This window comes from Cetorhinus maximus, chromosome 7 (genome assembly GCF_964194155.1).
Source record: "Cetorhinus maximus chromosome 7, sCetMax3.hap1.1, whole genome shotgun sequence".
Lineage (NCBI taxonomy): Eukaryota > Metazoa > Chordata > Chondrichthyes > Lamniformes > Cetorhinidae > Cetorhinus > Cetorhinus maximus.
Genome location: NC_135885.1, coordinates 54,641,633 through 54,669,109, shown reverse-complemented (window position 1 = coordinate 54,669,109; position 27,477 = coordinate 54,641,633). Strand labels below are relative to the sequence as shown.

The 27,477-nt window shown below is 41.2% G+C and overlaps 1 protein-coding gene across 10 annotated transcripts in view; it reads left to right on the top strand.

The window, feature by feature from the left end:
• Positions 1 to 27,477, top strand: part of LOC144682802 (glutamate receptor 4) — a 272,035-nt gene that overhangs the window by 214,973 nt on the left and 29,585 nt on the right. For 5 of the 10 annotated variants that reach the window (XM_078545523.1, XM_078545528.1, XM_078545524.1 and 2 more), the window contains 2 exons: positions 3,500 to 3,706; positions 13,290 to 13,663. The exons of 1 other annotated variant lie outside the window; for it this stretch is intronic. In XM_078545523.1, coding sequence (XP_078401649.1) covers positions 3,500 to 3,706; positions 13,290 to 13,663 — 581 coding nt within the window. The remainder of the gene's footprint in view (positions 1 to 3,499; positions 3,707 to 13,289; positions 13,664 to 27,477) is intronic. 4 more of the 10 variants (XM_078545526.1, XM_078545525.1, XM_078545527.1 and 1 more) reach the window with 3 other exon arrangements.

The following is a 27,477-nucleotide window of genomic DNA, read 5'->3' as shown; positions in this document are numbered from 1 at the left end:
AGCAGCTATGTCCTTTAGGACTCAGCCAGCTCGGTCTGTAGTGTTGCTACAGAGCCACTCTTGGTGAAGTCCCCCACCCAGAGTACATTTCTGCACCCTTGCCACCCTCAGTGCTTCTTCGAAGTGGTGTTCAACATGAAGGAGTACTGATTATCGGCTGAGGGGGGGAAGTATGTGGTAATCAGCAGGAGGTTTCCAAGCCCATGTTTGACTTGATGCCATGAGACTTCATGTGGTCAGAATCCTCCTCCCTCCTGTGGTGTCTGGGACATTGCCTGGAAGGCATGATTCCTATGTCAGGCTGTTGCTTCACTAGTCTGTGAGACAGCTCTCCCAATTTTGTACTAAGGAGCACTTTGCAGGGTCAACAGGGCTGAGTTTGCCGTTGTCGTTTCCAATAATAAGGTTGTTGCCGGGTGGTCCATCCAGTTTCATTACTTATTGAGTTTCTAGCGGTTTGATACAACTAAATGGCTTGTTAGGCCATTTCAGAAGCCACTTAAGAGTCAACCACAATGCCGTGGATCTGCAGTCGCATTTAGGCAAGACCAGGTAGGGACGGTACATTTCCTTCCCTAAAGGACATTAGTGAACCAGATGGATTTTTTACGACAATCGACAATGGTTTCGTGGTCATCATTAGACTTTTAATTCCAGATTTTTATTGATTGAATTCAAATTCCACCATCTGCCACTGCCTCTCCTTTCAACCAACCCTATTTTTTTTATTATTATTCATTCTTGGGATGAGTGTCACTGGCAAGCATTTGTTGCTCATCCTTACTTGCCCTTGAGAAGGTGGTGGTGAATCGCCTTCATGGACTGCTGCAATCTATGTGGTATAGGCACACTCATAGTACTGTTAGGAAGAGAGTTAAGGATTTTTACCCGGTGTCAGTGAAGGAACGGTGAGATAGTCCTGTTCACAAGTCAGCATGGTGTGTGACTTGTTCTCATGAGCCCACTGCCCTTGTTCTTCTAGGTGGTAAAGGTCATGTGTTGAAGGAGCCTTGGCAAGTTGCTGCAGTGAATCTTGTAGATTATACACACTGCTGCCACTTGGCAGAGGGAGGGAATGTTTAAGATGGTGGATGAGGTGCCAATGAAGTGAGCTGCTTTGTTCTGGATGGTGTTGCACTTCTTGAGAGTTGTTGGAGCTACACTCATTCAGTCAAGTCTAGAGAATTCCATTGCACTCTTGACTTGTGCCTTGTAGATGGTGGACAGGCTTTGGTGAACCAGGAGGTGAGTTACTGGCCAGAGAATTCCCAGCCTCTGACCTGCCCTTGTAGCCACAGTATTTATATGGCTGGTCCAGTTAAGTTACTGGTCAATGCTAACCCCCAAGATGTTGATGGAGGAAGATTCAGTGATGATAATATTGTTGAATGTCAAGGAGAAATTATTAGATTCTTTCTTGTTGAAGATAGCCTGACACTTGCCTGGCACTTAAGTGGTGAAATATTACTTGCCATTTATCAACCTAAACTTGAATGTTGTCCAAGTCTTGATGCAACTGCGCATGGGACTGCATCAATATCTGAGGAGTTATGAATGGTACTGAACATTGTGCAATCATCAGCGAACTTCCCCACTTCTGACCTATGATGGAAGGAAGATCATTGATGAAGCTGCTGAAGATGGTTGGGCCTAGGTTACTACTACCCTGAGGAACCCAACAGCAATGTGCTGGGACTGAGATGATTGGCCTCCAGCAACCACAACCATCTCCCTTTGTGCTAGATATGACGCCAACCAGCAGAGAGCTTTCCCCGTGATTCCCATTGACTTCAACTTTGCTAGGGCTCCTTGATGTCATGCTCGGTCAAATGCTACTTTGATGTTAAGGGCACTCACTCTCACCCCACCCTGTGCTATGAATGTTAGAAAGATCAAATCCTTCACCAGAAATTTGGCAGCTCTTGCTCCCTTTCATTCTCAGATTAACATACAAAAATCCATATTGGATCCAGGATCTTGGATGCTGGGACCTGGCATGAATAGATTGATCAATATTCTAACCCATAATGTTTATAGAATCATGAACATTAAACACCAGGTGAAATTGTCATCTCAGTCTGTTGGGTTCCAAGTGACTGGGATAATAAATTTAATGAACCTTGGAAGTCCCTCTTCCACCACACATGCACAAATGTATCCATACTCACACATAATCATTGATCTGGATTCATCCTAAGATGTACAGCACAAGAAGATGCAAAGAGTAACCCAGAGGAGGAGTCTAAGTTTGAAAAATTAGGTAATTGAAACTGGAAGATGAAAGAGAGGCTGGAAATTCATATACATAATGGTGCTACAAATGCCTATCTGCGTTTCCTCGGGGCAGGCTACACCACTAAGCGCTACCCACATTGCCATGGCATCTCTCCTCCTATCCATCTGCACCACTAATGTCTCCAGTTCTGTTACTTTGGATGCTTCTGGCTGCCCTGGTGTTCAGTTTCCAAAATTTTCCATTGCAGCAATCATTTTGTACATCTTTCCTTTTAGAACAGGGTGCCTCTACCTCATGTTTGGCAAATAATGCTGCTGGGGCCTCCTGCTGTGCGCAGAGCTCACTGCTAGTGTTAAGAAGTAGAAAGTAGTGCAAGAGGTGCACCAGATATCATTCAGATGAGGTTGATGCATGAATTTTCTGTCTTGCCCACCTTTATCTGAATGTGTATGGGCACATCGCGAAGCACAAATCTCACTCTTGAAAATCAGGGCAAATAAATTTCTAGCCCATAATCTTTTGAGATCAGAACCCAGTAGGCAGTGATGACAGCTTCTACTGACCTAATAAGAAACATGGCCCATTAGGATTGGATCTGTGAAGCAGCACTGAAAGATGTAAAGGAGGCTGGCAGTTCCTGTGCAGAATTTGGGAAGATAATCCCAACCAATTTGAGAGTTATAGATACACATTGTGTCAAAACATACATTTTGAACAGGATTATGCAAAAGTCTAAGGAAACAGCTGTTCTGTGTCTGTAATTCTATATTATATATGGGCAAACTCTTTGTTGCTAGCTTGCAGTTTGTACTGACAGTCCTTATTAGCAAATGCTTAGGAAGATGTTATAGATATCAAAATATCCAGAAATAGAATAACTTTTCAAAGTGAATGCAAGTGACTGTTAATGCTCCTTCCTACACAAGGAAGTGGCAGCCCCTTGTCAAATGCCTTCCAACTGCCATAGTAAATACATTATATTAGTATTCCAACTGCCATAGTAAATACATTATATTAGTATTCCAGACACACAGTTTTTCTTGATAAGAGCCCTGAGGTAAAACTTATAAATGCTATAAATTGACTGAAAAAAAAGTATATAATTGTCTTTCATTGTGAATGATTTTTATCCTGAATGGAACAATGCCTGTGATGAAGAGTTATATCAGATCCTCTGCTGAGCAGGGCTTTTAGCATTACTTGCTAAATGCATTTAAATTTTTTGTTGCACTTCACAGACTTAATCTGTTCTTTGGTTATCAGGAGGGCCCATATGTTATGCTGAAGAAAAATCATGACACTCTGGAAGGAAATGACAAGTATGAGGGTTACTGCGTGGACTTAGCTTCAGAAATTGCAAAACACATCGGGATCAAGTACGAGCTTAAAATTGTTCCTGATGGGAAATATGGAGCAAGAGATCCAGATACTAAAATATGGAATGGGATGGTGGGCGAACTTGTTTATGGGGTAAGCATTTTTATACAATAGTTGGAAAATAATATTTCTCACCCTTTTAGTTTAAAATTTATCTTCTGTGCTAATCTCAGTGCAATGGCCAATGTGTTTGTATCAATTTCTTGCATACACTGTTTATCAAAATTATTAATCTATTTACTTCAAGTGATTTTGTTAAAACAGCCTGCAAAGAATTTGAGCTATGTAGCACGCACAGGAATTTCAACCCTTTTGAGAGATATCCATAAACATGGCATTAAAACTCATATTTAACAGAATTATGTGGAAGTGTACTGATAGGGATTTCCTGTGACTATAATTCTATATTAAATATGGGTTGGCCCATTTTGTGCTCACTTGCAGTTTGTATTGATAGTCCTAATTACCAAATGCTTAGGAAGGTGTTATCGACATCAAAACATGTGGAAACAAGGATACAGGAAAGTGTAACATTTTTCAGAAGTAAAATCCAATATTTCAATAAAGAAACAAATGGGTCCTGTATACCATGAGACTCTTTTGCACTCATCAAAGAGAGATGAGCAGTGCCCCCAGAGAAATTATATAAATGACAATTTTTACCCTTTTACACCATTTCTCTGGGGATTCGTTGATCTCCTGCCAGGGAACCCCTGCAAAAATTCCAGCTAGTGATTGAAAAAACTGAGCTGAATCGAAGATGACCAGCAATATAAGTAATGCTATATGTTTGAGACAGAGTGCAATGTAAAGTTGATTATTCTGTTTTCTTTAATAACACACTAACTATACTGCACCAGACAACTAGGATATTAGATGAAGGGATGAAGTACAGAACTGAAATAACCATCTGTCCCTGCCATACTGTATGCGATTGTGTTTGTTTACATTTCAGCTTTAGTGAAAGTATTAAACTAGAAGCCCTTGGTAGTTCCGATTAAATCCTGATACTCATTCCTCGCTGTCAGATGTCTACTTTTCAAGCATGAGATGATGTGGAGGAATATCCAGAACTTAATTCTGAGGGACACATTCATCACTGTGTCCAACAAAGTTACTCAATTGTTTTGCTGGTGCTATCTTGGTTTTCATCCTATTCTGAAAACTTTAATTTTTTTGTGTATAGCAGATGGGGTACATTATTCGTATTTAGCAAGGATGAGACCTTTGAAAACACCTATTCTGATTTCAGTAAACAGTCTCTCATACCTATTAAATTATCTATTTGAAACTTTCATAGTGACCTGTGCCCTATGGGCCAACCTATCATACCAGCTGTAGTACAGGATATGCCTGTAGGTGGCCCTGTGTTAGCAGTTTTCAATTTCAAGAGCGTCACACCTTGCCTGGGACAAATTCACAGTAGGAGTGATTGTAATATTATAAGCACAAATTTTAGAAGGTAATTTCAAAAATTAAAAATAGTCCTGGGGACATGTTCTGCAATTTTGAGCACTGGCCACCTGCGCACTCCCAATCAAAATCAACTGAACTCCATTTAATTAAATCAATGGAAGCATTGCAACAATTAATTCTTGACTACTGCTGTGAAGGAATCCTTGCAGCACCTCTTCCCCCAATCACTGAATGCAATTTAGGAATCTGCAGATGTTGGGTGCTGAAGCTAACCCCGTTCTGCGCTGCCCCTCCCCTTTACTGATTAAACAAATTTCAGATTGTTCAGATGAAACTCCAGCAGTCCCTCCTTTTGTATCCCCTGTCCATCCGCCTCCTCTGCTGTCCTCATCTCCTATCCTTTCACCTCCCCCTTTCCTTTCCCCCTTTCTTTCTCTCCATTCTCCCATCACATCCCCCACCCTCTATAACTCACATTCCTCTCAATTTTCCCTTGCTCTTTAACCCTGCTTGATTTGAATATTGTACTTGATCTTGAATCTTGAATGCAAAGCCAAGGGAGACTGACTATTAATTATTATACTGTTCACACAAATAAAAAGGAAGTTTTTTCCTCATTTCATTTGCTTCTAAAAATGTGCCATTATAACCTTGGTAACACCCATAGTACATTGGGGAAGCACATTACTGTATTGTGATGTGATCAGTTTCAACATTGGCTGAGACCCCTGATTTTTCAGACACAGAAGACTTCCTCTGTGTTCTAGGGTGTGTCAATATTGCAAATGTATTTACAGAGAATGCATTTATGATTTTGCCACAACCTGTGCACAACGGAAAACCGTTCTTGACTCAACTTCCACAAGGTCAGAGAGAAGATGTCCAACCTCGCTTAAAGAGAGAGAGAAGTGAAGTTGGAGTATGATTCACCCTGGCTTGTTGTTTCACATTGGGTACAGTGGAAAGTTGACAGAATTTTGGGGAAAAGTTTGTCCAGCCTCTATCTCAAACAGAAAATGCAACCCGGCACAGGAAGAATGGCAGATGCAACAGCAAAGATCAAAATCAAACATTTGTAGAAACCTAATCAAGTTAATGTGGAGTTTTATTTCCTGTTATAAAAGTACTCTTTTCATAATCTTAATGTTAGAAAAATTATGGCTGGTTCGTAAATTATTTCCCGTTCATGTAGTTTAAACCACAAAATCATACAAAATAATCAGCACATTGTCCCTCTGTAAAATATCTTTGGATTCATGTCCTTGGAGTCCAGTGTGAAGAACACAAAGCATTGAACATGATTTTGTTACGACCAGGGGAAAAAGAATGAACTGATTACGGAGAGAAGGCGGGAGAATGGGGTTGAGAAACTTATCAGCCATGACTGAATGGCGGAGCACACTCAATGGGCCGAATGGCCTAATTTCTGCTCCTATGTCTTATGATTCCCCTCTATTCAGTCTCCTCGGTTGGTCACAACAAAGATTTTTAAATTTCGTTTCCCCGTGGATGCCTTTTCAAATCCAAATGTATTTTTTACTATCTATGCAGTGAGCAATAAGGAGCCAATCACAAGCTTTTCTTGAGTCAAAGAACATATTTATTAGCCATTAAACCTGAAAAAAAAAATAGAAGATGCAACACAAACACATGGATATCAGAAGTAAGTAAAGTTAGTGTCTAAATAAAAAACTAAAAACAATATGGTTAAGTCCTTTGCTTGTCCTTGAGGTGTAGATTGTTGAATGTTACGGCCATTTCAAGTTAGCTGGTTGCCTTCAAAATCACGCAGTTGAATTGAAGTTCATGTAGCTGCATTTGCTGGAGACTATTTCCTTTCTTTTAACCCGTGATCTGTCATCCAGAAATCAATGAGTTTCTCTTAAGATTCTTTCCAATGGACATTCATTATCCATGGTGAATGGATTTTTAGACTATAAAGATAGGGCTTTACTTAAGAGAGAGATAGAGATTCAGTACTGCTCCATTAGCAGCTTCTCCAAGTTCCCCTGCTTCTGCTTGGCAACCCCAGTTCTTAAAGTACTGATTGTTGTATATTCCAAAGGAATTTGATTACCATGTCTGCGGCAGTCATTGTTGTAAAACAAGTAATCGCATTGTGATGTTTCATTTCAGAAACTTTTGACACATTTCAAGATAGTAGAAACCAACAGGAGATGGGGTTCTTTCATCCTCCACAGGGGGTTTGAGTGTCTGCTGGTTATATATCTAGCTGGCCAGCAGTTCCCCATTGCCTTGATATGATTATAGTTGAATAAAGTTCAGCACTTTGCATTTTTAATATCTTGCTCTCAATGGTCCTCCTTAAAATGGACCTTGACACCCCAGGTGTGAAATTCCATGAGCAACATGTTAGGGCATGTCTGCAGTGCAATCAATATGGTTACTTTCCAGAAAAGGTCAGCATTCAAGTCCACAAATCAGGTGACTTGTGGAAGCCATCTTTGTTCAGCATCTTTTCTTGTATTTAGAATAAAATGTCCCCCTAAAACAGTTCATTAGGTTTTTGGCAAGCTGGTGAAGTTATAGGTAGATCTCACTCAGTCACAATTTCCTGTCTTCGTGACAATATACATTGAAGACAATGTTCAGTACATCTCTGAAAGAGGTTTTTAGAGGCAGCTGCTGAAATATTCGACATGCCATATTGATTGGCTCCAATGTACAGTGAAAACAGTCATTCCCCTTTAACCTTTTACCGTGGTTCCAATGGAAGCAGGCAGACTTCCCACATTTAAAGCAATATAGACTCCCTGACTCCTATCAAAGCAAACAAAAATACCTTGGGCAGGATCTTCCGGTCGGCAAGCAGGGGCGGGGCCCACTCACCGACGTGTAAAATGGCGCGGGATGACGTCGGGTGCAACTCTGCGCGTCTGCCGACCTGTCAGCGGCCTATTGAAGCCATTGAAAAACTAATTAAGGTCATTAATGGACCTGCCCGTCCAACCTTAAGATTGGCGGGCAGGCCGGCAGCCCTGGCGGGCTTCAGAAAAAGCATGAAACCTCATCCATGGGCGGGATGAGGTTTCATGAGGGTATTTAAATTTTTATCAAATCTTTTAATAGAAGTTATGGACATGTCCCAACTCATGTGACAGTGTCTGAGGGGACATGTCTGGGAAATTTTTTAATCATCTGTATTAAAAAATTTAATTCCGAGCCAATCTCCCTAAGGTAGCACTTAGCCTCAGGGAGATCTGTGCGCTCTTTAGCACGCATGCGCAAAAGAGCACACTTCCGGCTGAGGGAATCCCCCCGCCCACACAGGGAGCGCATTGCGCTTCCGAGTGGACGTCACGCTGGCCGGGCCTTAATTTGCCACGTAAAATGGCAGCACGCCCCCAATTGGGGGTGCTGATCGGAGGCCATGCCTGCTCCCAGACTCTCCCCCCCACCCCACTCCCCACCCCCCCCCCCCCCCACCCCACCCCAACAGGGGGAAGATTTTTTCCCTTGTTTATCACCAATTGCATTGCTGTTACTGGAAAGCTAACAATATTTTGTTCTGTTGAAGTTAAGTCAAGGGGATTAAAAAACACCCCTGGCAAACGTATCTACAGTTCAAATTACACTTTAGAATGTCATGGTGTTTCCTTATTTTATTTTATTTTGATATGTTGTTGTATTTTTTTTTAAATGTCATCTTTTCCTCTTGCTCGCCCCATGGTACCTTTTATTAGTTGATTCCAAGGGGGCATTATAGACAAGCCTGAATCTGTCCTGATGCATGACAAGTATACAAGTACCCTTGCCAGCAGCAGTCACTGGACAGCAATCAGGGATGGGAACCATAGCCCTGGTTGGGATCAACTGTTCAGTTGGACTTGCCAACTCTGATTGGTGGCATTCCAGGAGCTTTGATCATGTTACAGTCTGACCATATGACTTCTGACCTTGTGACATCTGGTCACATAGCAACTGAATATGTTATTGCATTTAGCTTATAAAAGTTGGGTCACTTGTAGTTGAGTATCTTTGCCATGATTTTATGCCAGCAGCTGGTGTGGGACAAGTTCCAAGATCCAGGAGGCCCATTAACAAAGAAGGGAAAGTGAGGATAGGGGGATGATTCACAGGGGGAACAAAAACTGAGGTGGGAGAAACATTAATTCTGACTATAAGTAATAGTGACTCACTGAAATTGGAATAACTAATAGTTAACGAATAACTGGAGATTCCCTTCAAAGTAATATAATTCTATAATAAGTTTATATGTAACTCATAGTACAGATATAATGCCAAGATAACATAGCTGTAAGTAATAGTAATCCCATAGCCTACTGATAGTCTCCGTGATACTACAACCAGAATCCCCCTGCACTGCACAAGGTGAGGTCTGGCTGTCCAAGCTAAACCACTTACTGGGCCCAATCTCCCTCCCTATCTCCTTGGAATCTGGTTCAGACTCAATCAGGATCTGTGCAAAGGTGACAACTCTGAACTGGGAGCCCTAGTCAGAGCTGATCTGTATTTAGACTTCATTCTTCAAAGCCAACCTGCACAGATCAATCTGAAAGAAACGGGAAAAAAATTGCACAACAAGCAATGAGCTCAGTGTTGGAACATTTATAACAGGCCCTGTAGTCCTAAACTCAGCTCAGCATCATTTCTACCTGGGCTCAGGCTCAATAAAGGAGAGATTTCAATAGAAATTACAGAACAGGTGGAGGCCATTCAGTATCCAGAGCCTGCAGTGATGCTAGTTGCCCTTTCTTCCCCCTATTCTCTTTATGTTCCCCCTTTTCAGCTATTTATCCCATTACCTTTTTAGTGATGTTTTAATTTCTTCTCTCAAAAGCCACTTGCAATGCAACTTCCTATGTGCTCTAATAGCCTTCAGTTCAAAAATGTTCCTTCCCCCTTCCTGTTTGGTTCTTCAGGTGAGAACCCTTGGTCTCCATCCCATCGTTCCACATTCACTTACCATTTGCAACAATCATTGTAAAGATCCCCAGGTTTCACTCACCCCTTTACCATCTGTTCCCCTTTTAGTACTGTTCCCACTCACCATGTTACAGCCACTGCTCTACAGAAAAACTTGATTCTCATATCCATTCTTTTTCCCCCTTTTGCCCTTTGCCATAGCCCCAGTCCCTTTATCCCCATCCATCCTCACTCCCCATCCATTGAGCCTCATTTTCAACACCATCTCCCCATTTTCCAGTCTCTCTTTCCCCGAACCCTTGGTCACCTTCTCCCCTGAGGTCCCATCATCCAGTTTCCCTCTTTTCCCTGGACATCCATCCATCCCCCAGATTCCATCTGTCCCTCCATTTAAGCCCCAATCCCTTGATCCCCATTCCCTAATCTCCCTCTACCCTCAGTTCCCATTGTCCAGTCTCTCTCTTTCTCCGCAAGCCCCCATTTCCTGATTCGCATTCCCTAGGGCTGGATTTTTGTGGAGTCAAGAAGACTCCATGGACCTTTAAAAATGGCAGGGCCTGGATGCGGAAGTCTCACCTTCATTTCCAACAGATCCAATTTTTGCTGGCAGGGGGAAGGCATGGGATGTGATTCACAAAGGCAGGAAACCCAAACTTAGCAGAGCCATTTGAACTTAGTGCTGAGTTTAAAGATGCTGTTAAAGGATTAGCTGTTTTGATGTGGGGTCTGAATAGAAGTTTGCTTATTTTATAAGAGATTAACCACTTGAGGAGATTTAAAAGATTTGAATAGGTTTCATGAATGGCAGTTTCATTCACTATCAAGTGCGTAGAAGTGAAAGCTGCATTAGATTGTTAGAAGTTTGTTTTTTTCCACCTCCACATAGCACCTGAGGTCTGGCCATGAGGGATACTGGGTGAGTGGCAATGGAGGTGGCATGGGATATGAGAGGGCATGGGGCTGGGTGGGGTATGAGTTGGTATGGAGGTGGCATGGGGTATGAGGGGGTGTGAGGGTTGGGTGAGGGGTTGTGAGGAGTGAGGGCTAGAGGATCTACCAGGGCCCTTTAAACTGAGATGTGCCTGCTAAATGGGGAAATTTCCTGACTCGAGCTACCTGCTCGAGCTACCTGCCTCGACTCAGCCCTAATCTCCCATCACCAAGTGTTATGACAGAGCAGTTGGTAAAGGCTGTTATTTAAAATCCCAGAGGGAAACTTTAAACAACTGTCATTACCTATATTTTCAACTGGTATGTTTGAGGTTCAGCTCTAAATTCAGGAATAAGACCACCAGTTTGCAAGAGGTTTTTATATCAAACTAAATGAGACTATTATTATTTTACAACAAATTAAACATATCCACATGGCTACAAATTACTACTATTATAATTTTTAACAAAATTCCCAAAATAATCTCCACTAAGGCAACAGTAACTAATAGACTTAACCAGACACCAGGCAAAGCATTTTCACCTTACAAATTCAAAATGAGGTTCCTTTCAATTCGGTTCCTTTGCAGACAGTTGTAGGCTTACAACTGCTTTGATGCTATATGCCTCTGCTTTGCACACATAAAAACTCCCTTCTGTTATATCCAGCACTCCCCTTTGAATGCAAATTGTCATTGTATCACCAGGCCCTTTGAACTCCTTCTCTCATAATAATAAAACCCCTTTCATTGTACCAATTTTATTAGTAATATAAACTTTGATTGGTGTCTCCTAGCTAGGTACAAGATTTCACTCCCCTTCTTGAATGCTCTATTCAATAAAATGCAAATGTACCTCTACCTCTGTTTACATCTCAAAACTATTATACATCAAAGCACCCAGACTTGCTGGCTTTAATCCAATTAAGACACACACAGACACACCCACAGACTAAACCTCTATTTAAAAAAATAATTTCCAATAACATTATATGCATTAATAGCTTCATGACACCCAGTCTCCCTCCTGAGACCCCATTTCCCAATCTCCACTCCCTAATTTCCCCTGAAGCCCCATTGCCCAGTCTCTCTCTAGCTGCAAGCCCCCATTTCCTGACCCCAAATCTCCACCTTTGATGAGGATGGACTGTTTCTGTGGGTAATTTAAAGTAAGAAGATCTCCCAGCCTGCAGGATCCATGTGCCATTCTGGGAGACTAACAGGCTGTCCAGAAGGGTTGGCAACCCTATGTCCAGCACAGACAGGAATCAACCTGAGATTTTGGCCTGTATAGTTTAGTTCCATACAAAGCTTTGCATTAAGGCACCATGGCATTGTTAAAGCCCTTTTCCCATTTCAAGTCTCCCAATACCATATACTATTTATCAGCTAAGAGGTTAGACAAGCTACCTAGTTTAATGTTGACCTACCCATTACTATTGATTCAACTCTGAGGAGGTGTAAGAGAGTGCATTCTGACCCCAATTTGTTTGCTTTAAAATATTTGACAGCTTTACTTCTGGTGAAATGCAGCCTGATTTAGTAGGAATATGTTTATATCGTCAATAATGTTGTACAATTTGCACTTATACTTGCTGTGCATCTTCTATATTTAGCACACATGAAGATTAATCTGTGTTCTTATAAATCCTACTGATAATTTTAGATCTTTTAACAGTAAATAATTAAGCATTTTAGAGCTAGTGCTGGCAATGACACTCCAAAATCTGATCCTAATCTCAGGAGAAGTGGGCCAGGTATATTGAGGATAGCAATCCTGTGAATCTGGCAGGCTCCACTAGCTCATCAGTACCGTCTTCTGTCTGCCATACAGGCCCACACAGAACCACAATCAGATCCCAAACAGCATCCTTGTCCAATGGAGAGCATTTGTATCAAGATATAACAAGATGCTCATATGTTACAGCATTGAGACATTTATTATCTCCTCGCTTGTACTTTCTAAAGGGACTGTTAATTTGTGTTTACAAGTGTAAGTGAATACAAGTGGGTAACTTTCCTGTAGATGCACCTGACTACTGATAAAATGCCTTCTAGAAAAATCTCAGAGGGCAATGAAGTAAATTTTAGGAATTGTTTGAATGTAGCAAAACTGCAAAATAAAACAGCACAGCACATCTAAAATTCAGAAATTTGGGCCTCCTGGCACTTTGTTTTTATTCTGTCAAATTATGGCGTCAGAGAACTATTAAAATTAATGAACAATCAGTAAGTCACATAGTATAACCATCTGCATTGAACTTCTTGAAATATTTAATTTTCTAACCTTAAAGGGAGCCGAATAAATTAACTGCATCTTTAGATATTGGAAATTTTCTTTTAAGGCTTGATTGCTCTGGTGTCATCTACCCCATGTGTACTGTAAGATATGTGTTTAAAAAGGATTTTCCCCCATTTCACAGAGAGCACAGATTGGTGTGGCACCACTGACCATTACTTTAGTACGAGAAGAGGTCATTGACTTTTCCAAGCCCTTCATGAGCCTGGGCATTTCCATCATGATCAAGAAGCCACAGAAGTCCAAACCTGGAGTCTTCTCCTTTCTTGACCCATTGGCGTATGAAATTTGGATGTGTATCGTCTTTGCCTACATTGGAGTCAGCGTGGTACTCTTCCTGGTCAGCAGGTTTAGCCCATATGAGTGGCACACTGAAGAACCAGAAGATGGACAAGATGCATCACCGAGTGATCAACCACCCAATGAGTTTGGCATCTTTAACAGTCTTTGGTTTTCTCTGGGTGCCTTTATGCAGCAAGGATGCGATATTTCACCAAGGTTGGTCACTTATCTATTAACTCTGTGCATTTTATGGTCAAGCCTGATGCCATGGTGCATATACGTTACCTTTTCCCCTTCAATATAAGTATACCCTTTCTAAAATTTATTTGAATGCTTCCACAAACGGTAAGGTTCCAAGAGAAATTGCTACTTTTTTATAGATAAGTGAAATGTGTGAATGACCTCTAAATTACCATTTACACATTTCTGCACGTAACTTATATACACCATGCGTAGACCGTAAAATGCATAAAGTTATGCTGATTTTGTCCCCTTGGAGGACTACCGTGTGTTTGCTGCATACCTTATTTTACGGTCAACTGTCCAGGTGTATATAAAATTTCATTTCTTTTTTATCTGCACCCATTGCTGAAATGAAAACAAAATTGAACTCTTAATAATCAAAGTTTATTGTTGAATAGCTTTTTCAATATTCAAATACAGGAGCTCAATTTCAACCTTATGTGAATACATATCTATAATATATTAAAAATGTTACATTTACATAGACTTTCCTGTCAACATTTTCCATTATAAATTCCTATCTCCATATTTATAATGGAAACTGCCTGTGTAAATTTATCACACTGTAACTTCACTTTCCTGTTAGTGAAAACAGTGACTCAGTTTAGCTCCCATGGGAGATCTATTAAATGTATTAATTTATTTTTATTAAAAAAATTACCCTTATACGTTTTACAAAAAATAGTGCTGAAAAATGATTAACAATATATGTTCCAGCAAAAATTGTACTGTCCCTTTATATATGAACTACATTCATATTTAAGTTGTTCTTCATTATGGTTAAACAGATGTTTGAGGTTTTAAAGCAAGTATAGACAGGGATGATGAAGTACCTTGGGGTATATGATGGTACCAAAGCTGCTGAGACAAAGGGAAAGTCAACTGAGGAATTACTTTGTCAGAGTTGAATAGTATATAGATTGCAAAATTGGACTAATATCTCAGAATTTTTCTTGATTATATTTGGAGGTCTGGGAGGAATTTCCCTCCGAAAATTAAGTGAGTTGGGTTAAATTCCTAATTGTGCAGGATCAGATAAGTCTAAAAGGCTTTTCTCATTTTCTTCTCATTTCTATAACAATTTTCAATTTGGCACAATCAGCTTCAGTTTCTTTCAACATAATGGCCAGAGCTAAGGAATAAGCAGATATATTTTCTAGTATTGACATGCATTGAGGCTGGCAGTAAAGGAGCAGAAAATTGGGATTAAAATAACAACTTTCTGCACTGATGTCTATAATGCTTTTCTGACTGTGGATGGCCTCAATAAAACACGGAGGGTTGATTAGAAATTGACTAAAGGAGGAAGTAGCAGCTATTTGCTTTTTGGAAATGATACTGAGGTGTGGAGATAGATGGATCCCTGCCCATGGATCAGTGCTGAGGACCTAGTGTTCCTAATCTCCATAAATTACCTGCATATATAAACACACATTTACCAATGTTACCAAACTAGGGAAGGCAGCAGAGTCTCATGAAGCAACCAAGGAGTTAGAGAAAAATATAGATAATGTTCACAAGTAAGCAGGTAATAAATAATAAAAATTAAGTGCAAGGTCTTACATGTTAATAGAAAAAATATGAAACATGATTAATGGTGTTTAACGCGATACAGGAGAAGCTGAAAGCGATGTAGTATGAGTAAGGGATTCAACTCTAACTATGTGTAATCTTTGCAGAACAGCAATCAATAAAGCAAAGAACATTCTGAGCTATATTGCCAAATTGAATAGAATAAATGCTGGACCTGAATGGTGCACCTTGAATACTGAATTCAGTTGTGATCACCAACGTACAAAGGAATCATCCCCTCTCTAAGAGTGGTGCAAGAATGGGCCACAAAGCTGATACTTGGTGTTGAAGAACATACAAGGCATGTTTAGATAAATCTTAGGCTCTCAATGATGAAAGGGAATGATTGAGAAGAGAAACTGACAAAGTTGGGCTGGTCCTAACCTCTGTTTCAAGTTAAACCACAGCTATCAGATAAAGAGAACTAGATACACACTGGTAAAAGGCAACTTGGAGAAACAGTGAGTAATATCTGTAATGATCCTCCTCTGGCAGCTGTGGAGGCAAAACCTCTGGAATTATTCAAGCGACAGTTAGTTGTTGTAATGGTGAATTATTGTTCTCTAGGAAGGATGACAAAGATGAGTTGAATAGCCTCCTTTATCTTTTTACCTTTGTGATTCATCAATGCCATAGTTTACATAAGTCAAAAGGCTTTCATTTCTTTAATATGCAGTTGCTATGTGACCATTAATTTAGGATTCTATATGTTAATGCCTGTCTTTGAGGGAATGGCCATGGTTGATATATCCTACAACAAAATATCATTAATAAACTCCTCCAAGAGGAGGGAATATTGGACAGCTAACTGCTATGAGATAGAAGCTACATATTGAAACTACGGCTTATCACACCTCTTCACAACATACACTAGAGCTGAGGTGCAATACAATAAAGTCCATACCCAGACCAGGATGTGCTCAGATAGCAGCTCAGTAATCATCACCATTCTGTTGACTGCTTCATGAATGACCCCAGAAAGGTCATCAACATTTTGCTGCATGCTGCTCAAAATTGCCATTGACAGTGGCATCAGCATTCAGTTCACCAATCATCAGCTAGCACTAGGGATTAGGAATGTAAAGTGGGTTACTGGCAGCAAGAGAGTGGTGACAACTTTTGATTGATGGCTTCTTGTCTGAGTTAATGCAGTGGAGCATTTGTCTTTTGTTGGCTGTAGTCATACAAATCTTATCTGTTTACTTATTGTTTTCCTGCATCTTACCAGTAACTAGTAAGTTACTATCTCGTGATGTTTGCAAAAATCACCTAAGTAGCACCATGAGTTAATTAGTTACAGTCAGGATGACCAATAGGTGTAGCCCAAAATCCAAGAACAAATAAAAATGCATTTATTTGACTTTCATGTGCAGGGCCATGTATGTACCGGAAGAGTCTCTGTGCCATTATTACAGTTAATACATTTGACTATAATATATGTAAAATTATGACTTATTCTGTCTAAAGATTTATGTATTGCATCATGGAAGTGCCACTACCATGTGAGTTAACTTACTTCCTGTGCATCGCCTTGGTTCACTTTTGTGTACCTCTTGATGACTAGAGATCTGCATTGACATTAGTCTGAGAGCTTATTACCTTGACTCAGTGATAACCTCTGAGATAATAGGTTATGGTTTCAAGCCACACTGACACATAATCTAGTTCAGCACTAGGGAGCATTACATTGTCGGAGGTGCTGTCTTTTGGATGACAGGCTAAACTGTGGCCCTCTCTGCCCTCTCAGATCAGAATAAAAGATCCCATGGCACTATTACAAAGAAGAGCAGGGGAGTTCTCCCAGTGTCCAAGACAAAATTTATCCCTTAATCAGCACTACTCAAAACAGATTACCTGGTCATTTATCTCATTATATTTTGTGGAGCCTTGCTGTAAGTAAATTGACCTATGTACCAACAGTAACTACACTTCAAAAGTAACTTAATGGCTGCAAAGAGCTATGGGATGTTCTGAGGACATGAAAGACACATATAAATGCAAGTTCTTTCATTCTTCATCCAGTCAATAATGCCAGTGATCTGTGGTTTTCATGGAAAGATGGCTGTGAATTGCAAATACAATCCTCAAAACACAGGTAAAAATCTCAGAAAATCGCCTCTTTTAAAAAAAGGAATTTGAGTTATTTAAATACAATAAGCCAATGATCCATATTTTAAATGGATAGAAATGCAGAATGAAATTGTAATACACTAATAAGAATCTCAAAGTCACATATAAGAAAAATTGAGTTTGACATTTTCAGTGTAAGTTACTAAGTAAGCTCTGCTGGCTGGCATGTCCAGCAGGAGAGGACACATGGGAAAGAGAGAAAATTATAACTTGGTTTGTGGATAGACTTTGGGCAGGACTTTCGAGCACCTCCCGCTGGCAGGATCTTCTGGTCCTGTCGAAGTCAGCAGAGATTTAAATAGCTCATCGCATCTATCGCGGAGGTCCTGCCATAGCGGGGCTGGAAAATCCCAGTCTTAAATCATCAAAAAGCACTCAGAAATCCTGCTTTCCTGCTCCATATAAACAACATTTAACTTTCATACCCAGAGTCCCATTCAGTGGGCTGAATGGCCTCCTTCTGTGTCATAATCATTGTATGACATAATTTGGGTGATTTGGCTTCCACCTGAAGCAGGTACGAAATTGTCAGGGTAGCTGCGCCACCTGAATGAAACTGGTATGAGGAGGCCAGAATCATTTTCGGGTTTGAGTCTTGTTTAAATGCTGTCGGCGAGCTGTGCCGCCAAAGGAGTGCCATGCTGTAGCACACTACTTGTGCAAGTGCTGGAAATTGGCCATCTCCCATGCTAAGCCAATCCTACAGATTGGATGTATGAGAGGGTGGGCAATCATGGGGTTGGGGAGAGAGAATAGAGGGTGGGAGCATGGTGGTGCTTTGCATGGACTGTCTGCAGGTCCAAGTTTGCCTGAAGATCCAGGTAGGGCATTTCCCCTCCTCTTGTTCCACAATAATAAAAACATAAAACTTATTTAGCAACTTTTGAGGACTGCTGGATAAGCCATTCAACATCCACCCACTTGTATCTGAAAAATGCAAGTAGGGCTGTGCAGCAGGTATAATAAACCAATTTGCATTTTCAGCCACTTCCCACTGGAAATGGTATTATGTTTGGACAGTCTCTACAGTGGCTGGTTATTCCATTTGTCAGGTTACCACCATCACAGCAAAGTTAGACATGACCCCATTAATTAGTTCACAGAAATGAATGAACTATCAAAAATAAGATTTAACACTTTTATTTTTCATAAATAAGTTTTTTTTTAAATTGGATCTCAGTGGAGAGTAAAGAAAATCAATTCTTACTCCCATTTGAGAAACTGTATGAACTATAATTTACTGTTTCTCTTTCATCTTTCTGAATGATGACTATGCTTTATTTGTATAACTATACTGAGGACATATTGTAAGTTGCTAATTAACAGTATATGGAACTTCAGTTTTTCAAAGTGTGTAATATTTACAATATATTTATCGCAGTAAATACATTTAACTGTAATCCTAGAGTCCTATTCCAATACATTTCTAAACCTGGCATATAGAGTTGTTGAAGTCATTTTTTTTAATTCATTCATGGGATGTGGTGTCACTGGCTAGACCAGCATTTATTGTCCATCCCTAATTGCCCTTTAAAAGGTTATCTTGAAATGGTTTGAATTTTAGTTAGTGACATCGGTTAAAGATGCTCCCAGGAGAATTATACAACATACCTTTATAGCCTACAAATCATAATTATTTTCTTCCACTAAATTTTCATTTAATAGAAATATAAAATTATAGAATAGTACTGCACAGAAGGAAGCTATTTAGTCCATCAAATCTGCATGTTAGTTCCCCATAATCCTGCAATATTTAAGTATTTATCCAATTCCCTTTTTAAAGCTTTTGAATCTGTTTCCACCATACTATCAGGCCGTGCATTGCAAATCCTAACCACTAATTGCATTTTTTTTTTCCTCATGTCACCGCTGGTACTTTTGCCAATCACCTTAAATCTGTGCTTTCTCAATATAGACCCTTCAGCCATTGGAAACAGTTTCTCTTTATTTACTCCACCTAAAACCTTCATGATTTTAAACAATTCTATCAAATTTTCTCTTAGCCTTCCTATTCTAAGGAGAACAATCTAGCTTTTCCAATCTGTCCACATGACTGTAAACCCTCAACCCTGGAACAATTCCAGTAAATCTCTTCTGTACCTCTCCAAAACCTACACGTCTTTCCCATAGCGTGGTGCCCAAAATTGGACACAATAACCTGATAGTGGCTGACTAGTGTTTTATACGGGTTTAGTATCTCCTGGTCTTTGATGGTATTCTGGGTGAAAGTTTGCAAGATGTCATACATTAACCAAAAATTATTGTAAAGTGGCAGGTGTAGTGTCCAAGATTATCAGTCCATTCAATTCAGTGGAAAGGACAGTAAATCATAGGTGGTGCTCCTGTAATTTTTTAATAAGGCCACCCACTGCTTGCTAGAAACTTTCATCCTCTGCCATGGCAGCTAAGCACTTGAATACCAAATAAGGAGATTGCTATCCCTAATGCTTTTAGTTTTGGGCTTTACTATGAAGTAAGCAAGGCAGGGACCTGAATATTTAAGAGTATTTGACATTTCAGAAGGACAGGAAGAAAGGAAAAGGAGGCAGGGTGGCTCTGTTAATAAAGGATGAGATCTGTACAGTAGTGAGAAATCATCTTAGTTCAGAAGACCAGGATGTAGAATTAGGTTGGGTGGAGCTTGAAATAAGAAAGAAAAGAAGTCACTGGTGGGTGTAGTTTGTAGGGCCCCTAACAGCAGTACACAGGTAAACAGTATACATAAAGAAATAATGGTGGCTTGCAAGAAAGGTACTGCAATAATATGACCTTAATCTTTACATCAATTAGACAAATCAATTTGGCAAAGGTACACTGAAGGATGAGTTCACAGAGTATACTTGGGACAAGTTTCTTAGAATAATATGTTCTGAAACCTACCAGAATCCAGGCTATTTTGGACCTGGTAATGTGTAATGAGAGAGGTTTAATTAAAGACTTCACAGTAAAGAATCCTCTAGGCAAGAGTTATCAAATTTCACAATCAGTTTGAGAGTGAGAAATGTGGGTCCATAATTAATGTCTTAAACTTTTATAAAATCAATTACAAGGATATGCAGACATAATTGGCTTAAGTGGAGTGGGTAAATAGATTAAAGGTAAGACAGTAGAAAAGCATTGGCAGGCATCTGAGGAAATATTTCATAACTTTCAACAAAGATAAATTCCATTGAGGAAGAAAGACTCTAACCGAAGGATGTACCATCTGTGGCTAACCAAGAAAGTTAAGGATGATATCAAATTGATAGGAGTACAATGCTGCAAAGATTAGTGGTAGACCAGAGGATTGGGAAAGTTTTCAAAATCACCAAAGGATAACTAAAAAAATAATAAAGAGGGAGAAAGTCAAGTATGAGAGAAAGCTAGCAAGAAATATAAAAACAGACAGTAAAAGCTTCTATGCATATGTAAAAAGGAAAAGAGTAGCCAAAGGGAGCATTGGTCACTTAGAGGGTGAGTAGGAAATTAATAAAGTGAGGAAATAGCAGAGGCTTTAAAAAAAAATTTATCCATCTTCACAGTAGAAGACACAAAAAGTGTCCCAAGAATATAGAAAATCAAGAAGCATAATGGAGGGGGGAACTTAAAACAATTACTATCACTAGAGGATAAGTAATGGGCATACTAACGGGACTTAAGACTGACAAGTTCCCTGGACCTGAATTCTAGAGTCTGAAAAGAAGTGGCTGCAGAGATAGTGGATGCAAAGGTCCTAGTGGATTAGAAAACTGCAAATGTAACACATTTCAAGAAGGCAGGGAGACAGAAAGCAGGTAACTATAGGCCAGTTAACCTAACGTCTATTATTGGGAAAATGCTAGAATCCATTATTAAAAAGGTGGTAGCAGGTCGTTTAAAATTCATAATACAATCAGATAGAGTTAAAGTGGTTTCATGAAAGGGAAATTGTGTCTGACAAATCTATTAGAGTTTTTTGTGGATATAACAAGCAGGGTGGATAAAGGAGTACCTGTGGATTTAGTATATGTTGATTCCCAAAAGGCATTCAATAAGGTGCCACATAAAATGTTGCCACACAAGATAGGAGCTGTGGTGTTGAGGGTGATGTATTAGCATGGGTAGAGGACTGGCTAACTCACAGGAAACAGAGAGTTAGGATACATTTTTAGGTTGACAAACTGTAACTAGTAGAGTATCACAGGAATCAGTACTTAGGCCTCAACTATTTACAATTTACATCAACGACTTGGATGAAGGGATTGACTGTATTTTAATCAGGTTTGCTGATGATACAAAGGTAGGTAGGAAAGCAAACTATGAGGAGGATATAAAGAGTTTGCTAAGGGATATAGGTAGGTTAAGTGAGTGGGAAAAAAATTTCACAGGTGGAGTAATGTGGGGAAATGCGAACCTGTCCATTTGGCAGGAAGAATAGAAAAGTAGAGTATTATTTAAATGGAAACAGCTGAAGGGTGTGGTACAGAGGGACCTGGGTGTCCTTGTACGTGAATCATAAAAGGTCAACAACCAGATACGATATGTAATTAGGAAAGCAAACGGAACGTAGGTCTTCATTGTAAGGGGATGGAGTATAAAAGTAGGGAAGTCTTGCTATAACAGTACATAGCACTGGTGAGACCACACTTCTAGTACAGTGTATAGTTTATGTCACCTTACTTAAGATGGGATATACTTGGGGCAGAATTTAGCCCTCAATCGGCGGACGGGCCCCACCGGCTCGGTGGCGGGCGGGCAGCCGAACTCCACCATCGAACGGGCCCTGCCGCTAGTTTGAGTGGGCGGGCCAATTAAGGCCCACCCAGCGGGCCACCCGAAGGGAAGCGCTATGCGGTACCCCGCTATCCTGTGCGGGGTGGGGGTGGGGTGGGGGGGGTGGAAGGATTCCTCAACTGTCAAAGTGTGCTCTTTCGTGCACGCGCACGAAAGAGCGCACTGCTCCCTGAGACTAAGTGCTGTCTCAGGGAGAGCGCTGACAGTTTGATAAACTTAAAAAATAGAAAAATAAAAAAATTATTAACATGTCCCCCTCATGTGACAATGTCACGCGAGATGGGACATGTTAATAAATATGACTAAAACTTTATTAAACTTTTTAAAAACTGACATGAAACCGCATCCTGCTAGTGGATGAGGTTTCATATTTTTTCAGAAGCCCGCTGGGGCTCCTGGCCTGCCCGCCAGCCTTAAGGTTGGACAGGCAGGGCCCTTAATTGCCTTAATTATCCTGTCAATGGCCTCAATTGGCCAGTGACAGGTCAGCGGGCAGACAGCTGATCGCGCTGCGCCCCCGCCTTCCTGAATATTTAAATGGGGCGGGATGACGTTGGGGGTTCCCGCATCATTTTCGTGTCGGTGAGCAGGCCCCGCCCCCAACTCGCCGACGGAAACATTCTGGCCTTGCATTGGAAGCAGTTCAGAGAAAGTTCACTAGGCTGATTCCTGGGATGAAGGGTTTGTCTTAGAGGAAAGGCTGAGCAGTTTGGGCCTATATTTGAGGACCTTAGAAGAATGAGAGGTGATCTTATTGAAACATATAGGGCAGAATTTTTCCCTTGGCGCGCGGGATCGGAGGGGGTGGTCGGGAAACCGCCCACGATTGGCAGCGCTTCGCAATTTTACGCAGACAGGCCAATTAAGGCCCACCCAGCATGATATGGGGGCAGCAGCACTCAGCGCTGCCTGTGCAGGCATGGGGAGGACGACGAGCAGGCCTAGTGCACACTTCGCGCATGCATGCAAAAGAGCGTTGAATAATCTCCCTGAGGCACAGAGCTGCCTCAGGAAGACAAAGAATATATTGAAAAAATTATTAACGAACAGAAAAACGTAATAAAACATGTTCCCTCAAGCGACTCTGTCAAATGAGCAGGGACATGTATTTAATTAAAAATTAAAATTTTTATTTCATTTGTATTTGATTTCGGAAACCTCATCCCGCCCGTGGATGAGGTTTCCAAAAAACTGCAAAGGCTGGTGAAATGGCCTTTTCACCTGCCCATCAACTGTTAGTTGAACAGGCAGCGAAAAGTTAAGCACAACTGATTATTTAATGGCCTTAATAGGCCTTTTAATTGTTGGCGGGTGCGCTGTCAGCTCGCGCGACTACGCATTGACGACTGCACGCTTGGCCGACATCATCGCATGTCATTTCACACTCGGGCCCACGTCCACCCGCCAAGCTAAAAATTCTGGCCATAAGATTCTGAATGGGCTTAACAGGGCAGATGCTGAGAGGATGTTTCTCCTCGTAGGGATATCTAGAACTAGTGGACATAGTTTCAAAATAAGGGGTCTCCTATTTAAGATGGAGATTAAAGGGGAATTTCTGCTCTCAGAGGATCATTCGTGTTCGGAATTCGCTTCCCCAGTGAGAAGTGGAGGTTGCATCATTGAATATATTCAAAGCTGCATTAGGCATATTTCATTAGACAAAGGATTATCGAGAGCAGGCAGGAAAGTGGAGTAAAGGTCACAATCAGATCAGCTGTGGGCCTGAATCTTGTTGTCGGCATGAGGGGACGGACCCCACTCGTCAATGCGTATCATGACGCACGGTGACATCGGACGTGCGCCCCGACGTCACCACGCGTCATTCCGATCTTCAGTTCGGCGGGTGCGCACTGGAGTTGGCTGTTCGCCCGCCGAACTGTCAAAGGCCTATTAAGGCCGCTAACAATCTAATTAAGCTGGTTGTCTGTGCTGCCCGTCCAACCTTAAGGTTGGTGGGCAGGCGAAGAGCCCAGGCGGCCTTCACATTATATCCACCAATATCCATTACAAGCCTACCGACTCCCACAGCTACCTCGACTACAGCTCCTCACACCCCGCTTCCTGTAAAGACTCCATCCCATTCTCTCAGTTCCTTCGCCTCCGTCGCATCTGTTCTGATGACGCTACCTTCAAAAACAGCTCCTCTGACATGTCCTCCTTCTTCCTTAACCGAGGTTTTCCATCCACGGTCGTTGACAGGGCCCTCAACCGTGTCCGGCCCATATCCCGCGCATCCTCCCTCACGCCTTCTCCTCCTTCCCAGAAACATGATAGGGTCCCCCTTGTCCTCACTTATCACCCCACCAGCCTCCGCATTCAAAGGATCATCCTCCGCCATTTCCGCCAACTCCAGCATGATGCCACCACCAAACACATCTTCCCTTCACCCCCCTTGACGGCATTCCGTAGGGATCGTTCCCTCCGGGACACCCTGGTCCACTCCTCCATCACCCCCTACTCCTCAACCCCCACTTATGGCACCTCCCCATGCCCACGCAGAAGATGCAACACCTGCCCCTTCACTTCCTCTCTCCTCACCGTCCAAGGGCCCAAACACTCCTTTCAAGTGAAGCAGCATTTCACTTGCATTTCCCCTAACTTAGTCTACTGCATTCGTTGCTCCCAATGCGGTCTCCTCTACATTGGAGAGACCAAACGCAAACTGGGCGACCGTTTTGCGGAACACCTGCGGTCTGTCCGCAAGAAAGACCCAAACCTCCCTGTCGCTTGCTATTTTAACACTCCACCCTGTTCTCTTGCCCACATGTCTGTCCTTGGCTTGCTGCATTGTTCCAGTGAAGCCCAACGCAAACTGGAGGAACAGCACCTCATCTTCCGACTAGGCACTTTACAGCCTTCTGGGCTGAATATTGAATTCAACAACTTTAGATCTTAAACTCCCCCTCCCCCCATCCCCACCCCGTTTCTTTTCCCCCCCCCACCCGCCTTTTTTTTCAATAATTTATATAGATTCTTCTTTCCCCACCTATTTCCATTATTTTTAAATCTAAAACTAAAACCTTTAGTCTTTCCACCCCACCCCCACTAGAGCTGTACTTTGAATATCCTGTCTTGCATTCTTAATTAGCACTTTTCTCAGACAAACACCACCACCTTCAACACCTCTTTGACCCTTTTGTCTCTGACATCTTTTGATTATCTGCTCACACCACACCCTCAATGTGTCTCTTCCCCCCCACCCACCTTAAACCAATTTATATTTCTCCCTTGTTGAAACTATGCTTCAGTTCTGCTGAAGGGCCATGAGGGCTCGAAACGTTGACTGATTTCTTCTCCACCGATGCTGCCAGACTTGCTGAGTTTTTCCAGGTAATTCTGTTTTTATTTTGTTTTGGCCTTCACATTTACCTTGAAATCTCATCCATGGGCGGGATGAGGTTTCATGAAGGCTTTAAAAATTGAATAAAAATTTTTATTAAAATTCATTGACATGTCCCAGCTCATGAGGAGACATGTCTGAATAATTTTTTTTCTTTATTTCAATTCTTCATAAACTAATCTCCCTGAGGCAGCTCCGTGCCTCAGGGAGATTTCTGCGCTCTTTCGCGCGCATGCATGTAAGAGCGCAGGCCCCGACTCTCCCTCCTCCCACACAGGGAGTGCTCAGCGCTTCCAGGTGCGTGTCACGCTGGGCGGGCCTTAATTGGCCCACCCATGTAAAATGGCGGCATGCAGTCGATTGCAGGCAACGATCGGCTGAGCGCCCGCCCATGCCTGCTCCTGCTCAGCCCCCTCGACGGGGAGAAAATTCTCCCCATGATCTTTTTGAAAAGCTGAACAGGCTGGAGGGGCTGAATGGCCTACTCCTACTCCTATTTCTTATGTTCTTATGTGAGGGAAGTCAGTACTGAGGATTGGAACACTTTCCTTATGGAAGTCAGTGTCAGCACTGAGCAGTCTTCAGTAATGCTTAGCATTGCCAGTTGCGAAGCACTTTCTCTTTTTAGGCCCAATGACTTGTTTTATAACACCAATGCTGCATCGGATCATCACTATTTTGTGATGCATTTGATTTGGTACACAGATGTATGAGTGCGAGAATAAAAATATTTCAGCTTGGAAATTACTCTCAGTGATATTATTTTGCAAACACTTTAAGCATGTATTCAGGATCTCTTTGCACTTTAAGGATCTCTGCTATTTTGACAGAGGCATTAACACAGCTTCTGTTAAAACAACAGAAAAAATTGACATGATCATATTAAGTATTCACACAATAACATCACCAACAGTAATTTCTAGACTAACATGTTTTAACATGCTTCAAAATAAATCTATTACAAATTGAGTTTGCACCATGTAACTGGTGCAATTAGCAACTTTTAAATTGTGAATACACTTCATTATGAGACAAGGAAGCAAAAGATAAAGACGGTATGTGTGTCATTCAGGATTGTATGTCACAATGAGTGACTGAATTGTTCATTAATCAAAGCATAAAGCTCTGTAAATGGCTGTCAGCCGAGGCTTTTGTTCATAAAAAGTGCAGCTGGAAGACGTGTTTGTATTAGCACCTATTGAACACACATCTGTGCTCATTTTGAGTTAGATCTTGTCAAAATTTAGAATATCACATGACTATGGAACATTACTATCGCATTCATAGCCTCAGCAAAGTCCCATCTGAAAGCAGCCAGCTTTATTTAAATTTGCTATGTGTTTTGTAAATTGATATTTAAAGCTATTGAAAAATCAACCGTGTTTGTTAGAGCAGCTTCCAGACACTCAGTTTTAATTTGAAGTGTTCCTTTTTACACTACTTCCTGCCTCTTGAAAAATTTCCGCAGTTTTGAAAGTGAGCCATAAATCCTAGGTCAACTACCCAGAATACAAAATCACAGCGAAAGTCTGATAATGCTGTCACATATAATTTTATGACATATACTCACTGTTTGAAATAGACACACAATCATTCTGCTTATGCTTTCAGCCCTCGCTCACCTTCATACTTCTTTGATTACAGGCATTGTTACTCACTGACATTTGTTGTGGGCCACAATCTCAAGCAGTGTTTTTTTGAGAGTAAGTGTTAAAAATATATGCTGGACCAGCAGTGGTAGAGTGTAACCTGACTATAACTATGCTGTCTTGGGGTGTTGTAAATGGCCCTTTTAGTTGTCCTGAAACCTAAACTCCTCTACCTCACTATCTGTCTCTCTTCCTCTAAATCACTCCTTAAAATTTACTTCTTTAGCCAAGCTTTTGGTCACCTGTTCCACCATCTCTTTATGTGGCACAGTGTCAAATTTTGTCTGATAGCGTTCCTGTGAAGAATCTTGGGAAGTTTTTACTATGTTAAAGGTGCTATATAA